Source organism: Alligator sinensis, unplaced genomic scaffold (genome assembly GCF_000455745.1).
Source record: "Alligator sinensis unplaced genomic scaffold, ASM45574v1 scaffold910_1, whole genome shotgun sequence".
NCBI classification, from domain to species: domain Eukaryota; kingdom Metazoa; phylum Chordata; order Crocodylia; family Alligatoridae; genus Alligator; species Alligator sinensis.
The window spans coordinates 388169-410092 of NW_005842748.1; the positions used below are offsets into that span (position 1 = coordinate 388169).

General features: G+C 44.8%; 1 protein-coding gene across 2 annotated transcripts in view; it reads left to right on the forward strand.

Moving 5' to 3' along the window:
• The first annotated feature begins 1798 nt into the window (after positions 1 to 1798).
• Positions 1799 to 21924, forward strand: part of MRPS28 (mitochondrial ribosomal protein S28) — a 132466-nt gene continuing 112340 nt past the window's right edge. Inside the window, exons 1-2 of one of the 2 annotated variants that reach the window (XR_003096412.1) lie at positions 1799 to 2824; positions 15802 to 17493. Coding sequence is in view for 1 of the 2 variants with exons in the window: in XM_006034575.2 (XP_006034637.1) it covers positions 2648 to 2824 (177 nt within the window). In the remaining variant the exon portion in view is untranslated. Of the gene's footprint in view, positions 2825 to 15801; positions 17494 to 21924 lie in introns of those variants that run through there. The other variant, XM_006034575.2, reaches the window with a different exon arrangement.

The window sequence follows — 21924 nt, forward strand, 5'->3', positions numbered from 1 at the left end:
GTGCTCCCACAGTCCAGCGATGCAGCTGGGGACCATGTGGTGCTAAAGCTGCCCCCCAGTGAGCAGGAAGGCAGTGAAAGTGGCCACAGGCAGAGGCTTCCGGTTGGGGGAGGGGAATAGGAGAGGGCTGGAGGGGCGGGGCAGCTGGGTGCTGGGTCCTGCTGGCTTCTGCTGGGTCCCACTGCCCTTGGCTCCTCTCACCTTTGACAGGCAGCCAGGAGCAGATAAATATTAATTTTCTAAACTTTTAAGGTGCCCTGTCGGCCAGACAGAATGTCCTGACTGGCTGGATGTGGCCTGTGGGCCGTATTTTGCCCACCCTGCCATAATGAAAAAGAGGGGACCCAATAAATTACATTCATTCTATAAATCAGATCTACAAGCTACAGAACCTCTGTAACCAATCAGTACATCAAGCAGTGGGTGATGACAGTAGTTTCTGGTTTCTGCTATAGTAGTGCTCTCCTGCATCTCTGCCTGATTTAGCATTGCAGTTTAGAATACTGACACTCTGGGTGCGTCTACACTAGATGCTAACTGTGCAGTAGCCTAATAACACTGCACGGTAGCCCATCACAGCACGGACAGTGCTTGAAGTATGATGTATCTAATTCCCTCTGTAGATAAATGTGTGGAAGCACATCAAGATTCCTGATATTAGATTTGAAATAGGAAATGCTTAAAAAACAAAGGTCTTATAAGACGTTTTTAAACACAAGGAAAAGAACTTCTGTCTTAATAGATGATGACATACCAGGTAGGTATGCAAAATATTCTACGCTGTAGAAATCTTAAATAGAATAACATTATTGTGTAGCCTCCAGCCGTCCTGTTTTCTACTCCCACATTCCCTTATTCAGGCTTTGGGGCTTGTGAATTGGCAGCCTGGCATGAAAAAGCTGAGCTTTGGGTTGGCAGGGGCCTGCCCAAGCTTCTTCAGGATAGTCCCCCAATGGCTCTGGTGACCCGAAAAGGATTTCCACCTTTATTCCAAGCCCAAACTCAGCTCCTTATTTGGGGCTAAGTATTTATTTAGGGTTATCATATTTCCAGGTTTTCCCAGACATATCCTGTTTTTGGATCTTCCAGTCTCCGAGTGGTTTTTAAAAATATGATTCAGTGTCGGCAATAGTGGTCAGCTCAGCTCCGAACTTTTTCCCAGCTTGCTCTGGCAAGGAGCTGCTTGGGGCTGGGGGCAAGAGGGGGAGGGCTATTGGAGACAGGGGCGCACACACATGGCAAGCCTGCAGCTGGCAGGGGGGTGGGAACAGCTCTGGCTGTTGCATGCAGGTAAGTCTGTGGGGGGTGGGGGTTGGAGGGCCAAGGCTTGTGGGGTGGGTATGCATGTGTGTCTGCTGCTGCTGGGGGAAGATGTCTGGATCATAAGTGACACCATGGGGGAGGGGGGCACCAGGGAGACATGTGACCCCCTGAGAGTGCTGGTGTCACCTGACAGTGAGCCCTCCACCTTGCAGGGGGGCATGGAAAGCGCTAGTGTCCCCCCTTAAATTGGCTTTGGTGGTGACTGAGGTGCCGCCACTTCCACTGCTGCTGTGCCACTCAGTGACTGGATGCTGGGCCACCCCCCTGCGTTGTGCCCTGTTGGTGCCCACCCAGGTTTGGGAGGCACCAGTTGCTCAGTCAGGGTGCTGGGGCTGCAGCACAGCAGGGTAGGTGGGGGATGTACTTGCCTCTCCAGCAGGGGAAGGTGGTGGTGGGGGCCCTTCAGGGAGCTGCATGGCTGGGCCAGCAGCACCAGGGCCGGTGCCTGTGCTCACAGTGGCAGGGCAGCCAGGAGACGCTGCAGGGCAGGAGGGAGCAGGGGCTGCAGGTGGGGAGTGAGGGGCATCGCCATGTTCCAGGGGGGCAGGTACTGCGGGTGGGGAGTGAGGGGCACTGGCAGGGGGAGCTGTCAGGAGTGAGGAGCAGCAGCAGGACTGGGAGACCCGTGTCTTGGGAATGAGGGGCAAGTGAACCAGCAGGAGCAGGGCACTGGCATAACACTGCCTCCCACAATTATATACCATCCCCCACCAACAACAGATGTCCTCTTGTTTGCAACTGTAAATACAGTAACCCCACTCACAAATCCAGCTTGGGCTGAGCAGGGCCCTGGCCGGGCTTGTTCAGGACAGGAGCAAAGGGGCAGGAACACGTGGTCTGGGGGGACCCAAACAGGATTTCCACCCCCATCCCAGCCCAAAGCCTGCTCTTTCCGCAGGCCTCCAGGGCTGGCTGTAGGCGGCCCCGCATGCAGAGCCCGGGGCACCGCTCGGCCCGGCCCCAGACGCGGGCGGACGCCTGCGGTGGCCGGAAAAGAATTTCCCCCAAGCCCAGCTCCGCGTTGGGGGCTGCACCGGCACGTGACACCGCTTCACACGTGTGTTGGCACCGACACTCGGGCCGCTCCGCTCGCGGCCCCTGCCGCGCCAAACGACCAGCGACGGGGGTCAAGGCACCAGGTGCAGTCTCGGGGGGCGAAGAGAGGGGCTTCTCCTCCCTCGGGGAGGGGCCCCTCCCACAAGATGGTGGCGCACCCACCGCACCAGGGCGGCGCTCTAGCCCGCCCCTCCGGGCACTCTATGACTCTCGGCGCGGGCGACGCGCGGGGTCAGGGGTCCCGCCCCGCCCCCCACGCGGAAGCATTATGGCGGCTCCGAGCTGGCTCCGCGCCGCCGCGCGCATACGGGGGTGGCCGTTAGTGGGGGCAGCCCGGCGGAGCAGCAGCAGCCCGGAGGACGCGCTGGGCGGCGCCGACCCCGCACAGACGCCCGAGAAGAAGCCAAGCGGCCTCGCTAGCGCTTTAACCGCCTTATCGGGCCAGGTGAGGGCAGGGCGGTCACGTGACGGCACAAGAAGCCGTTGATTGGCCTGTCGCAGGGACTGGGCCTGGCGTCGCGCTGCGTCCGCGCCTGGGGCGGGGCCTCTCTGGAGCTGCGTGCAGGGCTGGGAGCGGGGTAGCACCGAGGTGCCGGTGCCAGGCCCGGGCCCTTTTGGCAGGGGCGGGGGCCAGGGCTAGGGCTAGGGCTTTCAGCTGCGCTTGCGCGTCAGACGTACCCAAGGTCTTGGGCTCCCTAGAGCGAGCCCCCTGGAGAGGAGAAGATGGGGGGGTGTACAGACCTCCCCCACCCCACGCAGCAAGACAGGGCTGCTCTGGGATGCAGGCGGGACTCTGCTGCCCAAACATGTGGTGCCTACAGTTGCAGGGTGCATGGGGGGAGCAGAAAGCCTCTGGCAGTTTCACTTCCATGCTGGGGCCCCTGAGTGGGGGTCCCAGGTTTGGGGTGGGGGTTGGTAGCCAGGTGCTGGGGTGGGGATGTTTGGCCCCTGTTTGTGGTTCCCACGAGTGCTCTGGGGCTGCCCAAAGAACTCCATGTTTTGCACGTACTGTAAAGCATTTAGTGTGTTTCACTTGCCCGGTCCCAGGGCTGGCTGCAAGAGTGCAGCCCAGAGGGTGAGGGACAAGGATTCATTTCACACTGGGCATAGAATTGATGGCCCTTTTTTTTTTTTTTTTTTTTTAAGAAGGGCCCATTGTGCAACTGCCCTGTTCCCTGTCCCTGCCCCCCACCCAGCTACACACCCAGCAATTGACAGGTGTTACAGGCACAACCTCCCACCCACCTAAAGCAGCTCCTCCCTCCCTCAGCTCCTGGCAGCCCTTCTACTATGTTTCTGCCCTAAAAGAGCCTGGGACACCCCCTCTCTCCCCCCCCCCCAAGGGTCCATTCCCTTTGATGAGTTCCAGGCTGTTCCTTCCCATGCATCTATGCATGCCCAGTCAACCATATAGATTTGGGTTAAAAAAACCCTACACTGTATTAAATTCAGTCAGTCTTTTTTAACTCAATGTTTTTGAGAAGGGGAAGCAGAAAACTGCAATTACAGGCAATGGTATCTTTCTCTTTCTTGGCATCCAGCTACTTTGTGTCTTGCTCCCCATCTAGGGAGATCCTGGGGCTACTCCAGGCACTGACCCCCTGGAACGCATGATGGTTTGGGTACCCTACTACCCCCCTTGTGGTGTTTTGGCAGCGGTGCAGTCTCTAAAAAGTGGGGGTCCCCACTTAGAAGCATTAGCAGTTTGTGATTGGTTCCCAATCAGTGACATTCTTGGAATAGTTCAAGCTTTGTGCCTGTCCATACCCTAAAAAGGTTCTTCTAAAAGGATTAAGAATCCATAAGGTAGTTACAAGAGGAGGACTGCTCAGATGACAGATGTAAAGGGAAGAGGGAAACAAGTCTATGCTGACAGGTGGTAGACTTTAGGCTGGTAGTAGACCAGGTAGTGGCTGCAAATAGATGCCACTTTTTTATTCTAGGATAAACCATTTATTCCCAGGACAAAGTGCAGTCATTTTGACTTCAGTGTCTGTTGTCCTGGGATGAATCCTGAAAGGGTTTATGAGATAAGATGTACTAACAGTTTATCCTGGGACATTGCAAAGTGAATCTGAATGGTTACCCTGGGGTTGTAACACTGAATCAGTGGCAAAAAAGTGGAAGTGCATTCAGCCACTTGTTAAACCCTGATTTGAAGGGTGATATATATACATGCCAATCCTGGGACATTTCTGTTCCAGGACAAACACAGGCATAACTTGTTCATCAACAGGGAGTAAGGTTTATACCTGGAGAAAAAGTGTAAAGCAGTAGAAGAAGTTTGTTGATCTGAAATCTAAATAGTTTATAAAGAAAAACATAAGAATAGTGGGAGGAGGAAAGGAGGAGGCTGAGGGGCTGATTCGGCTGCAGATGTTGTTCATCTCGCCCATGGGGCCAAATCCATTAGCACCACTGGTCTTTTTTTAAGTCTGTGGTGCTTATGAGTTTCTGTTCCCATGGTCTTCTTGTAAAGGTGCTGGGGAGATTTCCTTTGAGCACTAGAACTGTGAGGTTAGACTATTTAAGTAATTTGAAGTGTTGTGCGATTCAAACTGGCACTGCATTTCTTGGTGGTGTGCGTGTCCTTAAGAGAGCAAATACTGAAAGATTAGAATTTAATTTTCTGCTTACCTTGCATATTGATTTGCTTGTAAAAGTCTAAAATTACAAACACCAGCACAGTTCCTCCCAGTTTGGTTCTGCAGTCAGATTTATGTGGGCTGGTTATGTGGCCTCGTATGGGAGTGCAGCTGTCTGCTCAAATGGGTCTTCTTAGATTTGGGTCTGATTTGTCAAAATGAGTATAAAACCTTGTATCTGGATATCAAAGAATTGAACTGTTTATTCAACTTATTTTCTTGGTAAGTTATAGTTTAAGAAGGATGATCCCAAGCATAGATGCACCAACGTGGGTATAAACTTGCTTGTTTTAAGCTAGCTGCATGTATGCTGGAGTTAAATCAGAACAAGTGTGATGGCAGTAGGGTTTTGTACCAATTTGATTTCTAAATCCAACAGTCACTTGCTTTTTTGAGTAACAATTGCAACTTTCATTATTTCTTTCTGGAAGAAAAGAACTATCTGGCAGCAGTGGGGAGTGAGGATGGTGCACAGTTGATTTACTAGTTGTCTGTACCTAAATTTTATACCTGCACAGCAGGTTGATAAGGCTATAAAAGCAAAACATCATCACTGACGCAATATATTATTATGTATAGGCCAGGCTGTATTCAGTTCCCTAAAACAGGACTGTCTAACTCCTAAGCAGTGGGGTCCACATGTCTTGGGTGGGCACAAGACCTCTGGACTGCACAGTTTGTGGGTTGCCCTGCTGCTATACTGTCTTCCCTGCATTCTCCCTGCCTTATGGGCTTCCCTGTGCCATCCCACCACCACCATGTGGTGTCCTATGTGCCCCCCTGTTGCATGGGCTTCCCCACACCTGAAGCAGAGGGGAGAACAGCACCTGGGAGGGATTTTGTGGCTGCAGTTTAACCCCTTGCAGGCCACCAGCTGGATAGCTCTGCCCTAAAGGGTTGCACAGGCAGAACACACTTGGAACTTTTCTTTTTGCTTTGGACACCCAATAGGAGCCCGACATTAAGCCTCTTAAGAATTAATATCAATGGTGGACAGTGTCAACAGAAAGGGTCAAAATATGTAACTACACATATTTGTCTGAAACCTTGAGAGAGGCTTGAAGGATAGTAGCTAGCACTCTGTCCCACTGCAGTCCCATCTTCAGAGGAAGAAGATGCTAGGAATTTGCTGCTTGTGGGACTTCATTTTCAGTATCAGTCCTGACTTGCAGTTCTTGGATGCTTATGGGGCTGCCTTTCCACCACCCTCTTGTCTTCCAGAAGGGTGGTGCTTATTTGCTTGTCCTGTTCCATGCAGCCACAAAGAATCCACTTGGCACCTAACCTTTGGGTATAGACCTACCCAAAGGTAGGTTTGTGTCAGACATACCATACAATTGGTTCCTGAAAACCGGGTCTTGTAGCCAGGCTCCCTGCTGTACGAGTGCCATGGCGGCAGCTCCCCAAGGCCCCTAGGACCCCAGGTAAGGCTGTTGGGGCCAGCACAGTTGCTGGCCCCAGCCTCCCCTGCCCCGCCTGCGGTAACCTGCTATGCACCAGAGTATGTATGGCGCGGTCATTTCCCAAGGACAAGTAGCAGCGGCACAAGGTGTGCCGCTGCTGCTTGTTCCTAGGGAAATAAACGTTCCCACTTGTCTGGACGTGCCCTTAAGTCTTCTTTTCTCCATACCAAATTACCCCAATTTTTCCAACCTTTATTAGTATGCCATGTTCTCTAGTCCTCCAATCTTCTTTGTTTCCTTTCTGTGGATCTGTACCAGTTTGTCCATCTCTTTCTTGAACTGCAGTGCCCAAAACTGCCCAAAACACATTACTCCAGGTAAGGCCTTAGCAGTGCTCGGTAGAGTGTAAGCTGAATCTCCTGTGACTGGTATATAGTATCCTTGTTAATATATTTAGTACACTATTAGCTTTTTCGGCACTAATGTTATACTGATGGCAGATGCTCAGCATATGTTACACTATAACCCAAAGGTCCCTTTCTACAGTATGGCAGCTTAGGCTCTGCATTTTATATTTGTGCATTTGACTGTTTGTTCCACCTTATTCTAATTTATATTGTCCTACATTTCCTTCAGAATTTTCCACTTTATTAAGGCCATTTTGAATACTAATTCTATTCTCTAAGTGTTTTCTTCCTTACCTTATTTAGTGGTATCTGGTATATAGTTAATTCCGTCTTCCTCTGTCTAAAAGCTCATCGGGTGGGCAGGGCGCAGGGGTCAGTAGGGAATAGTGGGTACTCTGTTTACCAGGGTGTCCCTCAGAGTTACTAGAAACACAGCCATAAACTGAAGGAGAGCAGTTTTAGATTGAACATCAGGAAAAAATTATTTATGGTGAGCTTTGCCAGAATGTGGTATGGGCTTCCAAGGGAGGGGCTTCTTTCTCCTACCTTGGAGGTGTTCAGAAGGAGATTAGACAAGCATCTGGCTGGAGTAACTTGACCCCAGCGCTTTTTCCTGCCCAGAGAAGGGGGTCGGACTCGATGATCTAATAGGTTCCTTCTGACCCTAGAAATCTATGAAATCTGTCATTAATGAATATATCAACAAGTACTGGACTATGGACAGATCCTATATGATGCCTCCACCCAATCTGAAGTTAAGTCATTGATAAATGCAATTTGAACAATATTTTCCAAGCAGTTATTATCCCACCTCTTATAGTTCAATTTAGGCTGTATTTCTCGACTTACTTAGGATAATGTCATGGGGGGCAGTGCCAAAGTCTATGAATGCCACATTCACTGCTTGCACTGCATCTACAGAGCAATACCACCTTTTCATCAAATTGTTGTTTAGGCATGACTTGCTCTTGACAACTCCACATTGGCTGCTATTTATCCGCTTATTCTCCAGGTGTTTACAAGTTTATTGTTTGATAATAGTATCTTTCCAGATAGCAAATTAGACTGTCTGTATTTTCCTAGGCTTCTGTTATAAAGGTGGACTCTGTGTTGTCCTTTTTCTGGGACTCCACATGTGACCTGAGCAATCTCATTTTGATTAAGTAAATAAATAAGAATAATATAAAGCACCTGAAACGGTATTGTTTGTAACTGCATTATTCATTGAACTCTGGAGCCTAATACATATGCCTGCTGTGCTGGCTATTGCTTCCCCTACTTTCTCCTGTTTTGGTTGCCTTGCACCCCCAAGGAGTAGTGAGGGAGGAAAATGCTTGCATTTCCCTGAGCTCAGGGAATAGTCTTGCTTAGTTCCTCCATGCGCTCCCCAAAGGGAAAGATGCTTGTTTCTCACTTGTAATGTGTATCCATAAAAACATGAGGCTAATTCTGGCTTTCGGGGCGGGGGACTGACCGTTAGACAAGAAGAGGTTTATGGCTAGGAAAACACTTCTTATAGTACAATTTTCAGGTTCAGGTAAACAGGTAATTCAATGGGACTATCTGTTAAATGTTTTGCTCTAGGAGAAAAATAACAAAATAAACTAAATGCAGCTCTAGAGGAGTTTTAAATTTATCTGTATTGGAACTTCTGTGTTAGAACAAGATACTGTGTTTAAAAAAAAAAAAAAAAAATCCAAAATATTTTCAAGTGGGTCATTTTAATCCTTTTCTAGAATCTACCTGAAGATTCTACTAACCTTCTGGAGTGGTTATTTTTTCCCCTCCTTTGATAAGTGGAACAGTATGAATCTAGAAGCACCTTCTGAATTTTGTGACAGTGCTGCTTGATAGGCAGTGATCTTTTTTGGCACATGCAAAAATGACAAATTCTAACAACACAATATAACCTAATATACCTAACCTAATCTAACATTGACATGGACTTCAACACTGCTAAGTTTTAGAAGCATTACATTAATAATGATTATCTTTGTTAGGTAGTTTTCTATATTTTTCATACATGACAGCAGATGCATAGTGTTGACATTTCTCCCTGGTCTAACATTGCAACTGTTTTTCTTCACTTTATTGCTATTGTTATTAGGCATTGTACTCCTGCATTTTTATTTTTAATTTCCATTTTTTATGTTTTTTAAAATCTAGGAAAATTCACATAGGGGGTGGGGAGCTTTATTTAATTTGTTATAAGTGGTCAGATTTATTTCAATAATATTTTGTGCCAATATTTTGCTTTATTAGCTTAAAGAGCTAATAAATATACAACTAAGGTCAGGAGTATATTTATGTTTCTTTGGGTGCACCAGTATAATATACTAACTTAATATTCTTTTAAATATTTTATTAAAACCAATATTAACACCCAGTGTTTCAGAAAAGACAAGGCAGTCCAGTCTAGACGGACATGCATACAAAATCATGTTAAAGAGATTCTCTTTTTTTTTTTTCTTATGGAATTCCTTACTTAACCCCCCCCCCCCTCTGCTTTTTATACACTTTTATACATTGGCTTTCTTTTATGCATGTTGGAGTTAAGTCTGCTTAAAATTTATGGAGCTTTGGCTGTTAGAAAAGTGTTGTGGATAAGTAAGTGCTGAGTAGTTTTATATTGGTGTAGGTAGAGAAGCAGAAGTGTGGTGGGTGACTTTACTGCTATTGATGGCTTTTCAGCATTTGCGGAAAATGTGAGGCAGAGCAGAGCAATTATAATAATAAATGTAGTCTTTTGGTACATGGTAGACTAAATAAAGAGTAACTTGGTTTTATGAACAAAAAGTGAATAACTGAAGTTTTGCTGTTGATTGTCTTTAAGTGGAAATTAGGGGTGAGCCAACACCGATGGCCAATTATTAACCAGCCGTATTGGTCAATACCAATCCAGTTGCCGATATGCAGCCCGACAGCTTGGAGAGCAGCATCTGGCCGGTAGGTCTGTAGGAGGAAAGGGGCGTGGGGTGGGGCAGATTGAGGTCTTCATGGTGGGGTGCGGGCTGGGGCAGGGGTGGGCGGTGCCTAGCTGCCTGAGGTGGGGTGTGGGACGGAGCTATGGGCAGCTTGTGCCACCGCCTGCCCCGCCTCTGCCTCCACCCGCCCTAAGCGTAGCCTCGGCACAGTCCCCCTGCTGGGGGGAATTGGCACAGCCTGCCCTCATCCCGGATACAGGTCCAGGGGGCACGTGCCCCCCCCACCCCTGCGGTGGTGCGCACGGCGGCGGGAGCTGCCCCCTCACCTCCCAGAGGAGCCACCCACGGCTCCGTCCCATTCCCTGGCCCGGCTGGGCAGCGCCTGTCACTGTCCCACTCCCTCCCTCTCTGTGGGGGCCTTGATGTGCCCCTCCCCATAGACTTGGTGGCTGGGTGCTGGTTTTCAAGCTGCTGTGTTGCACTCCTGGCTGCATGCGTGCTGCGGCTTCTTGCGTGCATGGGGCATTTATCAGTGATATTATTAGCCACATCGGCCAAAAAAAGCCAATTGCTAATAATGTCAATTTTCCTTTTATGTTGGAATAGTGTAATAAATATTATGTTGGAATAGTGTAATAACTTTTATACCGGAAGTCTCTGAAGTGTGGCCCCGCTTTGGGGCTCCAGAAATATTTGTATGCAGTCTGTAAAGGGACTTTAACTGAAACGGATCATCAGCCAGTCTGAAACCATTGATCATTTAGTAGTAATTGGATGGCAAGTCTTAACAGACGTACTGCGATTCTCCTCATTGTAACTTTGTATATGTAAGGCATTTCATGTTAATCCTATTGAACAAGAAGGCATTGCCCTGCAGACTCATTTTCTTATACAGCCCCCAGCATGGTGGCCCTCCATAAACAGAACTTTGGCACGTTATGAACAACTTCGATTAATATTCCAGTGTACACTATTAGGAAATGTAAAATCAGATTCATGTTACATTTAGGCAAAAGTTTGGGAGGTTTCAAACTTTTGTTTTATTTAAAAAGTATTTACCAAAGTGCTTCTGCCCTCTGATCTAGTCGTCTCTCTCTTAACCTTAATAGACTTTGAATTGTTGAGGGAGAAAAATCACTAATTATTACCTCTTTTGCCACCACAAGGTGGAGGTAGTTGAGCAAAGAAATGTTTTGTGTAATTAGACTTACTTTAATTTTACTACAGCAGAGGGCATCAGTTCTTTTAAGAACTGGTGGTAGAAACTGGAACCTCTGGTGGGGAAAATACAGGATGCTTAAAGTATTTTCTTTTTGGTCACCTATTTTGTAACGTTTTGTAATTGTAAATAATTCGCGGTGAGATTTTAAAAACTGCTCATGATTTAGAAGCACATTTTTATTTAGAAGTCAATGGCACATTCAGTAGAATGTGTCATCCTTAAGCATTATCGAAATGTCAGCCTTAAACTTCACCCCATCTTTGTTTTTAGTTGCTTGCCAAAGTTAATGATTCTATCGCATGTATGTGTTTGTTAATAATTATTCTGATTACCATTGCATCCAACTTATTTAACATGTGAATCTCATTTTTTGCCCTCCATTGCTTTTTAAGTAAGTGAGTGTGTGTGTGTTTGTGTGTGCCTGTGTGTAAGCAAACAAACAACAAAACCCTTGTCCCTTTGGCAGATTACAATTAAGTCTACTTACACAAGCACAATCATATATGTAGCGTAATGTTTACTTCCTTGAGCGTGTTGGAGATAGGTATGACAAGTACACAAGATAATATATAGTAAGTATATAACGTTTCAATAGAATGATTGCTAGACCATAGTTATAATTATAAATTAATATCAGGGGGTAGTGAATTGCTGATATGTTCAAAAACTTTTCAGAGTAATACAACCAGAAATGTAGTGACTGCAGTTTCAAAGAGTTGTATGTGATTTTTTTGAAATATCTATTTTAAGAATGGTTTAGAACATAAATTTAGGTGCTTTGTCTCAGACTTCTTGGATTTTTTCACAGGTGTGTCATGGGGAGTACAAAAAAATGAAGTACTAATTAGTATGTATGTGAAAGGGTCATCAGCATGTATTTTTTAATGAAACTTGTAGGTTTTTGGATGGGGAAAGGAGTGAAAAATTGCAGAGAGATGCATTGATTTCATGCAGTCATATTGTATAAGAAATCTAACATTTATAGATGAGGGAAAAACTTGCAAAACAAAAAAAATTAAAGTTTATTTTAAATTTGTTCCTCATTTAGGAGATTAGGGTTTGTAGGAAATAATTTGCCTTTTTATTATGACAGTTCTTTTCAAGGGAGAGTAAGATACATTTGTATTTATTAAAGTAAAAGTTTTCCCCCTGTTTTATACAATAACTTATTCTTTGTTAAGCTAATGGATATTAAAAGTTATGATTTCAAGAAAATAATCATGTGCTTTGGATGTGATTTTATTTTTTGTAAGCAGATGTAAATACTTGCATGAAATTGGTATTTCTGTATAATTCTATTTTTTTTGTATTAAAAATAATTTGTGTAAATTATATAATTATAATTTTTTAGAAACCAAAAACAGGTTGCTTGATGATGCTGAAAATGTTGCCTTGGTTTTATAATGACCTTTTTTTCAAGTACTACTTGTTAGTATGGTTGTGTCTCTTCTCTGAATCCTATAAACATTTTTTTTATTATTCTGAAGAATCCAGAGAGCTACAGACGACACTCATGACACTTGTCTAAAAAAGGGCTTTTGCTCCATTATGAGTTTTTATGAACCCTTTAGGGTCCCAGCCAACACTCAAACAGTTGAAACTGCTGACTAATCAGGAACAGAGCTTCCTACGAGATGGAGTAAGAGGAGCTGGAGTGAGGTACCTTAACCTGGGAGTTGATCTTATCTTACCAGTAATAAGACTGCACACTCATGCAAGTTGAGGTATGGCTGCTCTGGAGAGCTGCATATGCCCTATACCTGAGTCCAAACCAATGCTGCAATTCATGGGTGTAGTACTAGGATTTCTAATAGTTTCTTTAGGAATTGGTTTGCAGTTTTGGGGAAAATTATCTGTTCTTTTCAGATATCTTTGGAAGTGTCATAGTCTTCTGATACCATTAGTTGAGGCACTCCTAGCTTTTCAGATTCCACACTTACACTTATTCCAGGCAAGGACCAAGTTAGGGATTCACTGGCTAAGCTGCTCCTAACTTGTCACTGAAGCATTTATGCATCAGGATAACCGTTCTAGGAGACCCTGGATCGTGGAATCACAGGATTGAAAGGTATCCCAAGGTCATGTACTCCAGCTCCTCCACAGATATAGGATTTGTTGTTTCTGAATCATCCCAGATCGAGTTCTGCCCAGCTTCTTTTTGAAAATCTCTACTTACAGAGATTACACAATTTCTTTAGGCAGTGAGTTCCATTGTCTTCCTGTACTCACAGTTAGAATGTTTTTCTTGAGATCTGATCTAAATCTGCTTTGCTGCAGTTTAAACCCATTGCCACATGTCCGGTCCACTGTGGCAAGGAAGAACAGTGCTTCTCTCTTGTGTATGGCAGCCTTTCACATATTTGAAAGCTATCATGTCTTCTTCCTCCTCTCCCCACACCCCATCAGTTTCCTTTTTCTCCTTGTTCCTTCAGCCTTTCCTCATCCAGCTTGCTTTTCCAACCCGCTTACCTTTATCACTTGTCACTGGACTTCCTCCAGTTTCTCTACTCTTCATAACTTTTCAACTGCAGTTTCTGCGATAACTGTGGATTGGCCATTATATAAACGAGCTCTTCTGTTGTAAGAGATCCCAGTGTGTCCAAGGATCACCTTATCATGCTAATCTAGGATGACTAGTAGTGGCTTCAGAGCTGGCATATGAGGAAGCAACCCTTCATGGAACCGTGAGAGAAGCTTGCCTCAAACCTCCAGCACTAGAAAACACACGTTAGGAGACCATGTTGGTCTAGAAGCAGGTTGCGGTTTCCCTCAGGAACTTATTCATCCAGACTTTCTCAGCTTCATGTTCAACCAGTTAGCATGTTAGTGTGTAAATCATTGGTGCATGTTGGTGGTGATTTGTAAGTTGATTCACACTATTGTTTAAGCCTTAAGCACTGTGGCCGTGGTGCGTAGAAGTAATATGTCTAAAATATTGGCTCGTGTTTGAGAATAGGGTTCCAAAACTGTTGCGACCACTGGCAACTCTTGTAGGTCCATAGTTTGTTTATTGGAACAAGCAGGTAAATGTCAGCCAGAAGAAGGTACCATTCTGTACTCTACCTCTGTCATCAACTAAGATCATCAGTGATGTATGGACAAGGTACGTATCACCAGGTGTTGAGTTTGGATATTTACCTGTTGGGACAAGCAAAGACTGATCAATATGATGATGTTGCCCCCTGTTGTTTTAGGGGGCCCTGATGCCTCCCTCTTTTCATGGCTAATGAAACTGTAGCGTGGCTTCAAAAAACAAGGTAAACAGTAACAGTTCGATGGTGGAGTGTGCATTTAGCAAGCCATTAAGACAGTGCTACCTTCAAAGCCATTTGGATGCCTGTGAACATGGACAAATGCAACTTTTAACAACATTAAAAGGGGATGGGAAGCTGCCATGTGGAAACACTCATTAGCTGTCATAATCTAATTTATATGTATATGACCTGTAGCTAAATGCCCTGATGGTGACCCTGAATGAAACAGAGTAAAAGCTGAAGAGTTTTCACTATTGTTTGTATTACTACAGAATCACTCGGGTATAAGAGTTGTACCATAACTCTAACGTTTTGTATAACGAGATCTAATAACTGCATTGATATACAAGATACAAATTAATCTTTGTATCTTAGCTGGACATTAAAATTGGTATATGATCACTTTGGCTAACCAGCAATTTGTTTGGTCTGCAGTCCAGAGAAGCGGGTTTGTGGGGGGTTTTTGTTTTGTTTTTGTTTTTTTTAGCATAGCAGCTTTTGAATGGAGCACTGCAAGACCCTTCCAAGGGTGCTGTAGCATGGACACTGTCCCCACTGCTGTGGCTGGGTGAAATTGCCCCATACATCTCCGTTTCCAGGAGGCGGCAAAGTCAGATCGATAACCCTAATGCAGGCAGGAGTGCCTGCTCTGGCTCCTCCATCTTATGGAAACAGTGTTGTGGGACAGTTTCATTTGGCTATGATGGTGATGCCATGGGGGGGAGGGGCGCACTACATTTAGAAGAATTTTGAATTTGAGGTGCCCCTCCATAAAGGTGAGAAAAACACTGCTTTACAGGCCTCTGCATCTAAGAAGGAGACATGAAGATAATTAGAAAATTCCTTTTTACAGCAAGTGGATAGGTTGACTTATAAACCAAATATCCCTATCATAGTACAATGCAAGTTATAATGATGTGTCAGAAAGGCGGTGTTGCTGCTTTCTGCTAAGATTATAACACCTGATTTATCTTACAAAAAGGCTTATAATAACAATTGAAAGTATATTTTGTTTGTGATGGTAGAGCTGTGCTGTTTTGGATTTGTATCGTGGCAAATTTGTTTTTCCTTTTTAAAAGGTAACTTAAATACTGTTTAAAAATATTTACCCAATAAGATACAGAATTATATCCCTTCTTTTTCATGTATAATTTTGTATACATTTCCTACATTTGGGGACTATGAATTTCTGAATATTTAAAAAATTGAGAAATGCCCCATATGAGTACCTATTATTTTTCGTTAATATAATTTATAAATTATGGACAAGCATATTCCTTTATTATTTAAAATAATGTAAAATATATATTTTTGTTGCTATATTTTTCTATTCATGACTAAAAATTCCTACATTATAAAAAGGTATGAAGGTTGAGTCATCTATAGGAAGTGTTAGTATTCAGTGAACAATATTGTTTCCATTAATAGTCCATGCTGTATTAGTATTGCTATATTACATGTGAGAATATATTCTATGTATCTAGTGAGGCCTTATATATACATATAACACAGTACGTTATTGACTAAAATGATCCTGTAACATAATTTTTATTGTCATTGTTTGTAGAACTGCTTTTGATATCTAGACAACATGCCTACAAACAGCATCTGACTCCAAATAGACCTGTTAGGACAGAAGCTATCATCAACACCCCCCCCCCCCCCCCAATGGAGAAGTTTGATGAAAAAAGGGTCATTTGGAAGAATATATTGCATATGATGCTAAACATAAAAATAAAGCTCTCATATAGTTTGAAGAATGCAATAAAAAAGAAAATAACTTGTTTCCCTAGTTGTTAAATATTTCTTTTTAAAATACTTTATATTTAAATCAATAAAATGTAAAAATAATCATTGTTCTTCACCAGTATAATAAAATGTCATTATAAAATAGTCACTTCTGTATCTTATGCTGTTGCAGAACTTTTCCTTAGAATGTAAAAGTATTCTTTAGAATGTTTTAATGCTATTGTAATACACATTTATATGCTTTTGACATTAATTTTGAGATATTAGTATTGAGAGGTTAGTCAACATTATACTGAGTACTAAAATATGTATCTCCACAGAGAAAAGCAACAATAAAATATATGCCAAATCTAACAGATTTCTTAAATTGCATATAAGCACAGATTTGTTTCTGTTAAGAAAATGGAAATTCAGCAGCAAAATATTTTAATGTGAATTAGGATTCCTCCGGACTAAACTATGAGAAAACCATATAAACTTCAACTAGAAGTCACAAATATGACACAATGAGCCATGTTTCATCTTTATAGAACCTTACTCCCATGTGTAAATTCAGTCAAAATATGATTTGAGAACACTGATATTTAATAGTAAACTTTTATCCAACTTGTACATATTAAATTTAAAAAGTAATCTCAAGGCTTCTTCTCAAAAGCTTTTATTGCACTCTGCCAAGTATCTGTACTATGAAGAAATAGTTATATTTTTAACTTTTTATAGCTGTACTTGGTTTCTTTCAGTTGTTCATGTCTTCCCCCCTGCTCCCCGTCCCTGTTCACAGTGGTCCTTGCCAGTCTCCCTTCTGATATGTTTAGGGGAAAATGGCAGTCGAAACATTGTGTGTAATCACAGTAGCTAAGAGTGTGTATCCCAAAGTTGCTTATTATTAGGAATGCATTACTATTTTGGTTGGAATTAAGGATGCACTTGTCTCTTTTTGTAAAGATAAAAATATGAGTCATGTAATCTTCTAATTCTGTTTGAAGCTTAATATTTAACTTTGCATTTCCTATTTTTAATGGTTTGACAAAGTACACCAGAAATAGAGGGTTCTTGTTTGTTTTTTGTTTTTACATAAAAGTCTAAGATAAATGACTTTCCCTGTAGTATGTATTTTTTAAATATTTTATCAGTGCTCATATGCTGAATACTTTCTTTTCAACCAGTGGCACAGGAGGAGGATTGCAGAATGGAGCCCCTCTCCAAGAGGGGACACACATAACTATTAAAACGTTTCAGTGGGCAAGCTGTACAGGCACAGATGCCTTTTGAAACATTCCAGAAATGGCTGAAACACTCCAAAATAGTCTTGAAGTGAAGTACTATTTCCGAGTGTTTCACTGTTGGGCATGTGTTCATGGGGATATGATGCTCGGGATGGAGCTTTACTCAGGCTTGCCTTTCCACCAGACCTCCTGAGGTCCCAAACCAACATTAGAGGCAGCCCGATCAGCCACAGTCCCCTTTGCCTTTTCCCCCTTCCAAGGGCGAAAGGAGAGGTTCAGGGGATTTGGGAACTCCTGTTTCCCCTCTCCCCCCCCCCCCCCCCCCCCCCCCAATCATCCCTGTGAGGGGAGGGATGTGCTGAAAACAGAACCGCAGGTGGTTTCAGCCTGCTCTAGCGCTCCCTAACTGGTGCTAAAAGGGGCTGTAGCATTTTGCAGTATTCTAGCTAGGTGCAGAACAGGGTGTGCATGTGTCCCCTGGCTGAAGTGTTTCCTGTTAAAAGTATTTCCTAGTACATTTCACTTGGAAACATTTAAATTGTTATCCGTGTCCACACCCTAAGATTTCCCAAAGGATCTTTTTTCTAAGAGAGTGATTCAGTTTTTCAGGCTTCTTGCGTATGGTAGTGTTTGAATAGGTAGTTCCAAATTGTGGAGCTTACAAGGGCTGCTGCTACGAGAAAAGAATGAGGAGCCCTTTCCAAACGGTGGTAGTTGTGAACTTCTAATGGTTGTGGACAGACGTAATGCTTAGAGCATTCTAAATACATTTTAAACCTCAGGAGTTTAGTTGTGCATGCCACTTTAGACTGGTTTAAACTTCCGTGAACATTTCCAAAGCACACTGGGAAAGTCAAGTAGCATTTTGAACTGCTTTAATGTTATGTGCAGACAGAACATTCTGTGCCTAGTATATGGTCAGTCCTCTCGGCATCCCAAACTTCACTGCTTCTCCCCTTCCCCCTCTCCCAACTTCTTCCAGGGCAATTGGGCTGCTCTGGGACGTAGGCAGGACTCTACTGCCCAAACATCTGTTTCCTACAGAGCCAGGGAAGCAATTAGCTTTTGTGTCATCTTCACTTCCATGCTAGGCACCCCGTGCAGGGGTCCCAGGCTTATTTGGGGTGGGAAAGACTAGCTAGGTTCTATGGGGAAGGCTTAGTGTCCCTCACCTTGTGGTGGATGGGTGTTGCAGCTGTTGCTGGGTGGTGGTGGAGGGGAAATGGAGCCATTGTACAAAAAAAATGTTTTATATAGCTTTTTACTGTGCAAAAAGGGCTTCTGGTTTTTTACCATATTGACTCCTAGCCTGTTTCAAAGCACTTTGTTGTGACCTAAATAGTTAATTTACTGTTTTCCCTCAGTTGGTCACAGTTTTCTCTTTTATTGTAAATCAAGCATCCTTCTTTTATGCTTTCTCCTGTTACCCAGTTTTCCTAAGGTCACTTTAATAAATAAATAATTGAAGAAATTCCTTCTGTTTTAGCTTATACAGTAGTTTTCAATTCCCACTGCTAACAAGAACCATGCGTTTGCTCTCTACCATTATCTGTTTGAATGAAATAAAATGAAAAAGTCTCTTATTTAAAAAAAAAAACCAACCAAACAAAAACAACCCAACCCCACCCCCCTAAAATCCCAGAGAAGCCTTTCTTGTCTTCATGGTTGCCTATTTTGACTTGTAAGTTGAAGCTATTGGGAAATGGCATGAATGTTAATTGTTTGATTTTTGTAGGACAGAAAACCCAAAGGCCACTAATGAGGGAGGAAAAAAGAACTATAATATTATGGGAAAAAGTTTTAAAACATAGTGTACTTTGAAAAAGTAAACACTGAGTGCATGCTGTATTTAGTTGTAACCGTACAGATAAAAGTGGAATATTGTTGAACCTATTACTCATGTGCCTTAATAGGTGAATTTACTGACAGCTGTATTTAATTTAATTGTTCATACACTAACTTAAACTTATGTTTTGGTCTGTTTTATGCAGGGCTGTATATTAAGTGGTTTATTGAAATTTCTCCTGTGTCCACACATTATTGTGTGTAGATTTTGTTCATACATATAATTCTATTTTTATAAACAGGGTAGTGATTGTGATACAGCATATCATTTGTTACAGGCTGCAGAATCAGTGGGTGATGAGTCTTGAAAACATCTGACAACTCTAGTGAGCGCTGGTCACTCACTTGGTCCTGTAGGTCACTGGATTGAAAAATCAGCATGTATACAGTTTTTTCTGCCTATATTAAATTATGGATTGTACGTAGTAAAATGGCAAGCTAAGGTATAGTATTCCCATGCTAATACACTTTGCAAATCAAGAGGTTAACCATTAAACTGGTACTGTTAATTAGTGTAGTACAAATAGAAATAACTCTTCAACAAATAGTGAAATAGATGCTTAGAGAAGATGTGTTGCACTGAAATGATAGTGATGCATGTGTGTGGCTGTGTAGCCATTTGGGTGTTAACCTTTAAGTGAAAATCATAGTACCAGGGGTCACATGTCATCCCACACTTCTGATGTGCCTCTGCACTGCAATTAAATTATTCATATGTTCTGTACATCCACTAGTCCACAGTGGATAGCTTATTTATCTGTTTTTGAAAGAGAATTGTGGATAATAGCTCTTTTAAAGGATTTGGAGCCACTTTGTTAATTTATACTAGGAGTGGGCAAAATACCACCCACAGACTGGATCCGGCCCACGAGGCCATTCTATCCAGCCCACGGGGCCCCTAAAAAATTTAGAAAATTAATATTGAGCTGTCCTTGGTTCCTGTTAAAAATGACAGGAAACAGAGGCAGTAGGACGTAGGGGAAGCTCGGCAGGCTCTCTCAACAGCAGGGTCTGCCTGGCCCCACCCCCAGCTGGAAGCCCCAGCAGGGGCTTCTGGCCTGGGACCATCCGGCTGCACTGTGCTGGAACCCCAGGTAAGGGGGGCAAGAAGGGCAGGGGAGGACCCCAGTAGGGAAGGAGCGTGGAGAAAAGCAGCCCCTCCCCTGCCCCGTGGCCAGTACTCCCTGCTGCAGCTGCTTGCAGCCTGCGTGGGGCTGTCTTGAGCAGGCACAGGCAGCCCCATGTGGGCTGTGAGTGGTTGCAGCTTGGGGTGCCAGCCATGCGGTGGGTGAGAGGTCACTTTCCCCCCCCGCACTCAGCACCAGCTTGTAACCCACCCTGCTGGCAGGTTGGGCTCTGAGCTCGCCTATCGGGGCTGTGCTGCGGTGGCAGCAGCTGCAACCCGCCCCCCCACTTGCTGTGGTGGGCAGTTTGCTGCTGCTGCCCGCCTGGAGTTCGCGCGCTGGGCAACACAGAGGCGGCAGTGGCAAATGCTGCTGGATGCGACAAGCGGGTGGGGGAACGCAGCTGCTGCCACCATGTGCAGCCCAGGCTAGTGGTGGGGGCAGGTTACAAGCTGGTGCTGAGTGCAGGGGGTGGAAAAGCAACCCCTCGCCCGGCCTGTGCCTGGCGCCCTGCGCTGCAGCTGCTCGCAGCCCACCTGGGGCTGCCTGTGCCTGCTCAGGACAGGCCGCAGGCTGCAAGTGGGTGCAGCAGGGACTGCCGGTCACGGGGTGGGGGAGGGGTCACTTTTCCCTGCACTCAGCACCAGCTCCTTCCCTGCCAGTGAGTGCGGGGTCAGGGCTGCACGCTGCCCCCCGCCTGTACCATCGGGCTGGGGGGGCACTGAGAGTGAGGGGGTGCATGGGGCCCACACCAGTGTCCTGGGGCCAGCACTGGCGAGGCCCAGAGCAGGACAGCAGGGGTACAGGGTCCCAGCCAGCAGGAGCTCTATGGAGCCGGGCCAGCTCCCCACCTCTCCCTGATGGTACAGCCCAGCCCAGCTCCACAGACCCCTGCCAGCCTGTGCCCTGCTCTGGGCCCCACTGGTGCTGGCCCTGAGACATTGGTCCCAAGACATTGGGATATTGGTCCCAAGATGGTGACCAGGGGGCAGGGCACCTGTCAAGGGGCAGGGCTACCCATCTGGCCCTTGGCAGTTTGCCAAAACTGGGTGTAAGTTGCCCTTCGCCCAAAATAATTGCCCGCCCCTGGTTTATACGATGTGTTGGCCTGTTTGTTAAGGGTGTTTTCTGTATATCCACAGATAAACCACACTTTAAGAAGTACATGGAGAATTTAGAAAGTGTCCAGAGGTGGGTAACTAGAATGATAAAGGTCTTGAAAAAAGCAAGTCACATGGGGAGAGGCTGAAGGAGCTAGGCATGCTCAACTTGCAGAAAAGGTGCTTAAGAGGGGACATGATAGCAGTCTTCAAGTGCTTGAAGGGCTGCTGTGCAGAAGAGGAAAAACACCTTTTCTCTCTTGCTGCAGAAAGGTGGATGCAGACCAATGGCTTGAAATGGTAACAAAGTAGGTTTAGATTGGATATCTGGGAAAAAAAACCCTTCACTGTTAGAACAATGAGGCAGTGGAATAGACTGGCTAGGGAAGTTGTACACTCTTGATCACTGGAGGTGTTCAAGAAGAGGTTGGGCAGCCACTGGTTGGGAATGATCTAGGAACACTGAGTATGATTGGGGTGGGGTTTAAACCCTCACCCTGGCTTGGACGTCCCCAGCCAGGGTATGCCTGGAGGGAGAGGGGGAAGCAGTCCCTGCCTGTCATTGCTCCACTTGCCACTCCAATGACTGGCACTCTGAGGCAGAAGGGATGAAGGGGGGTTTAAACCTCTTCTTCCAACAGTACAG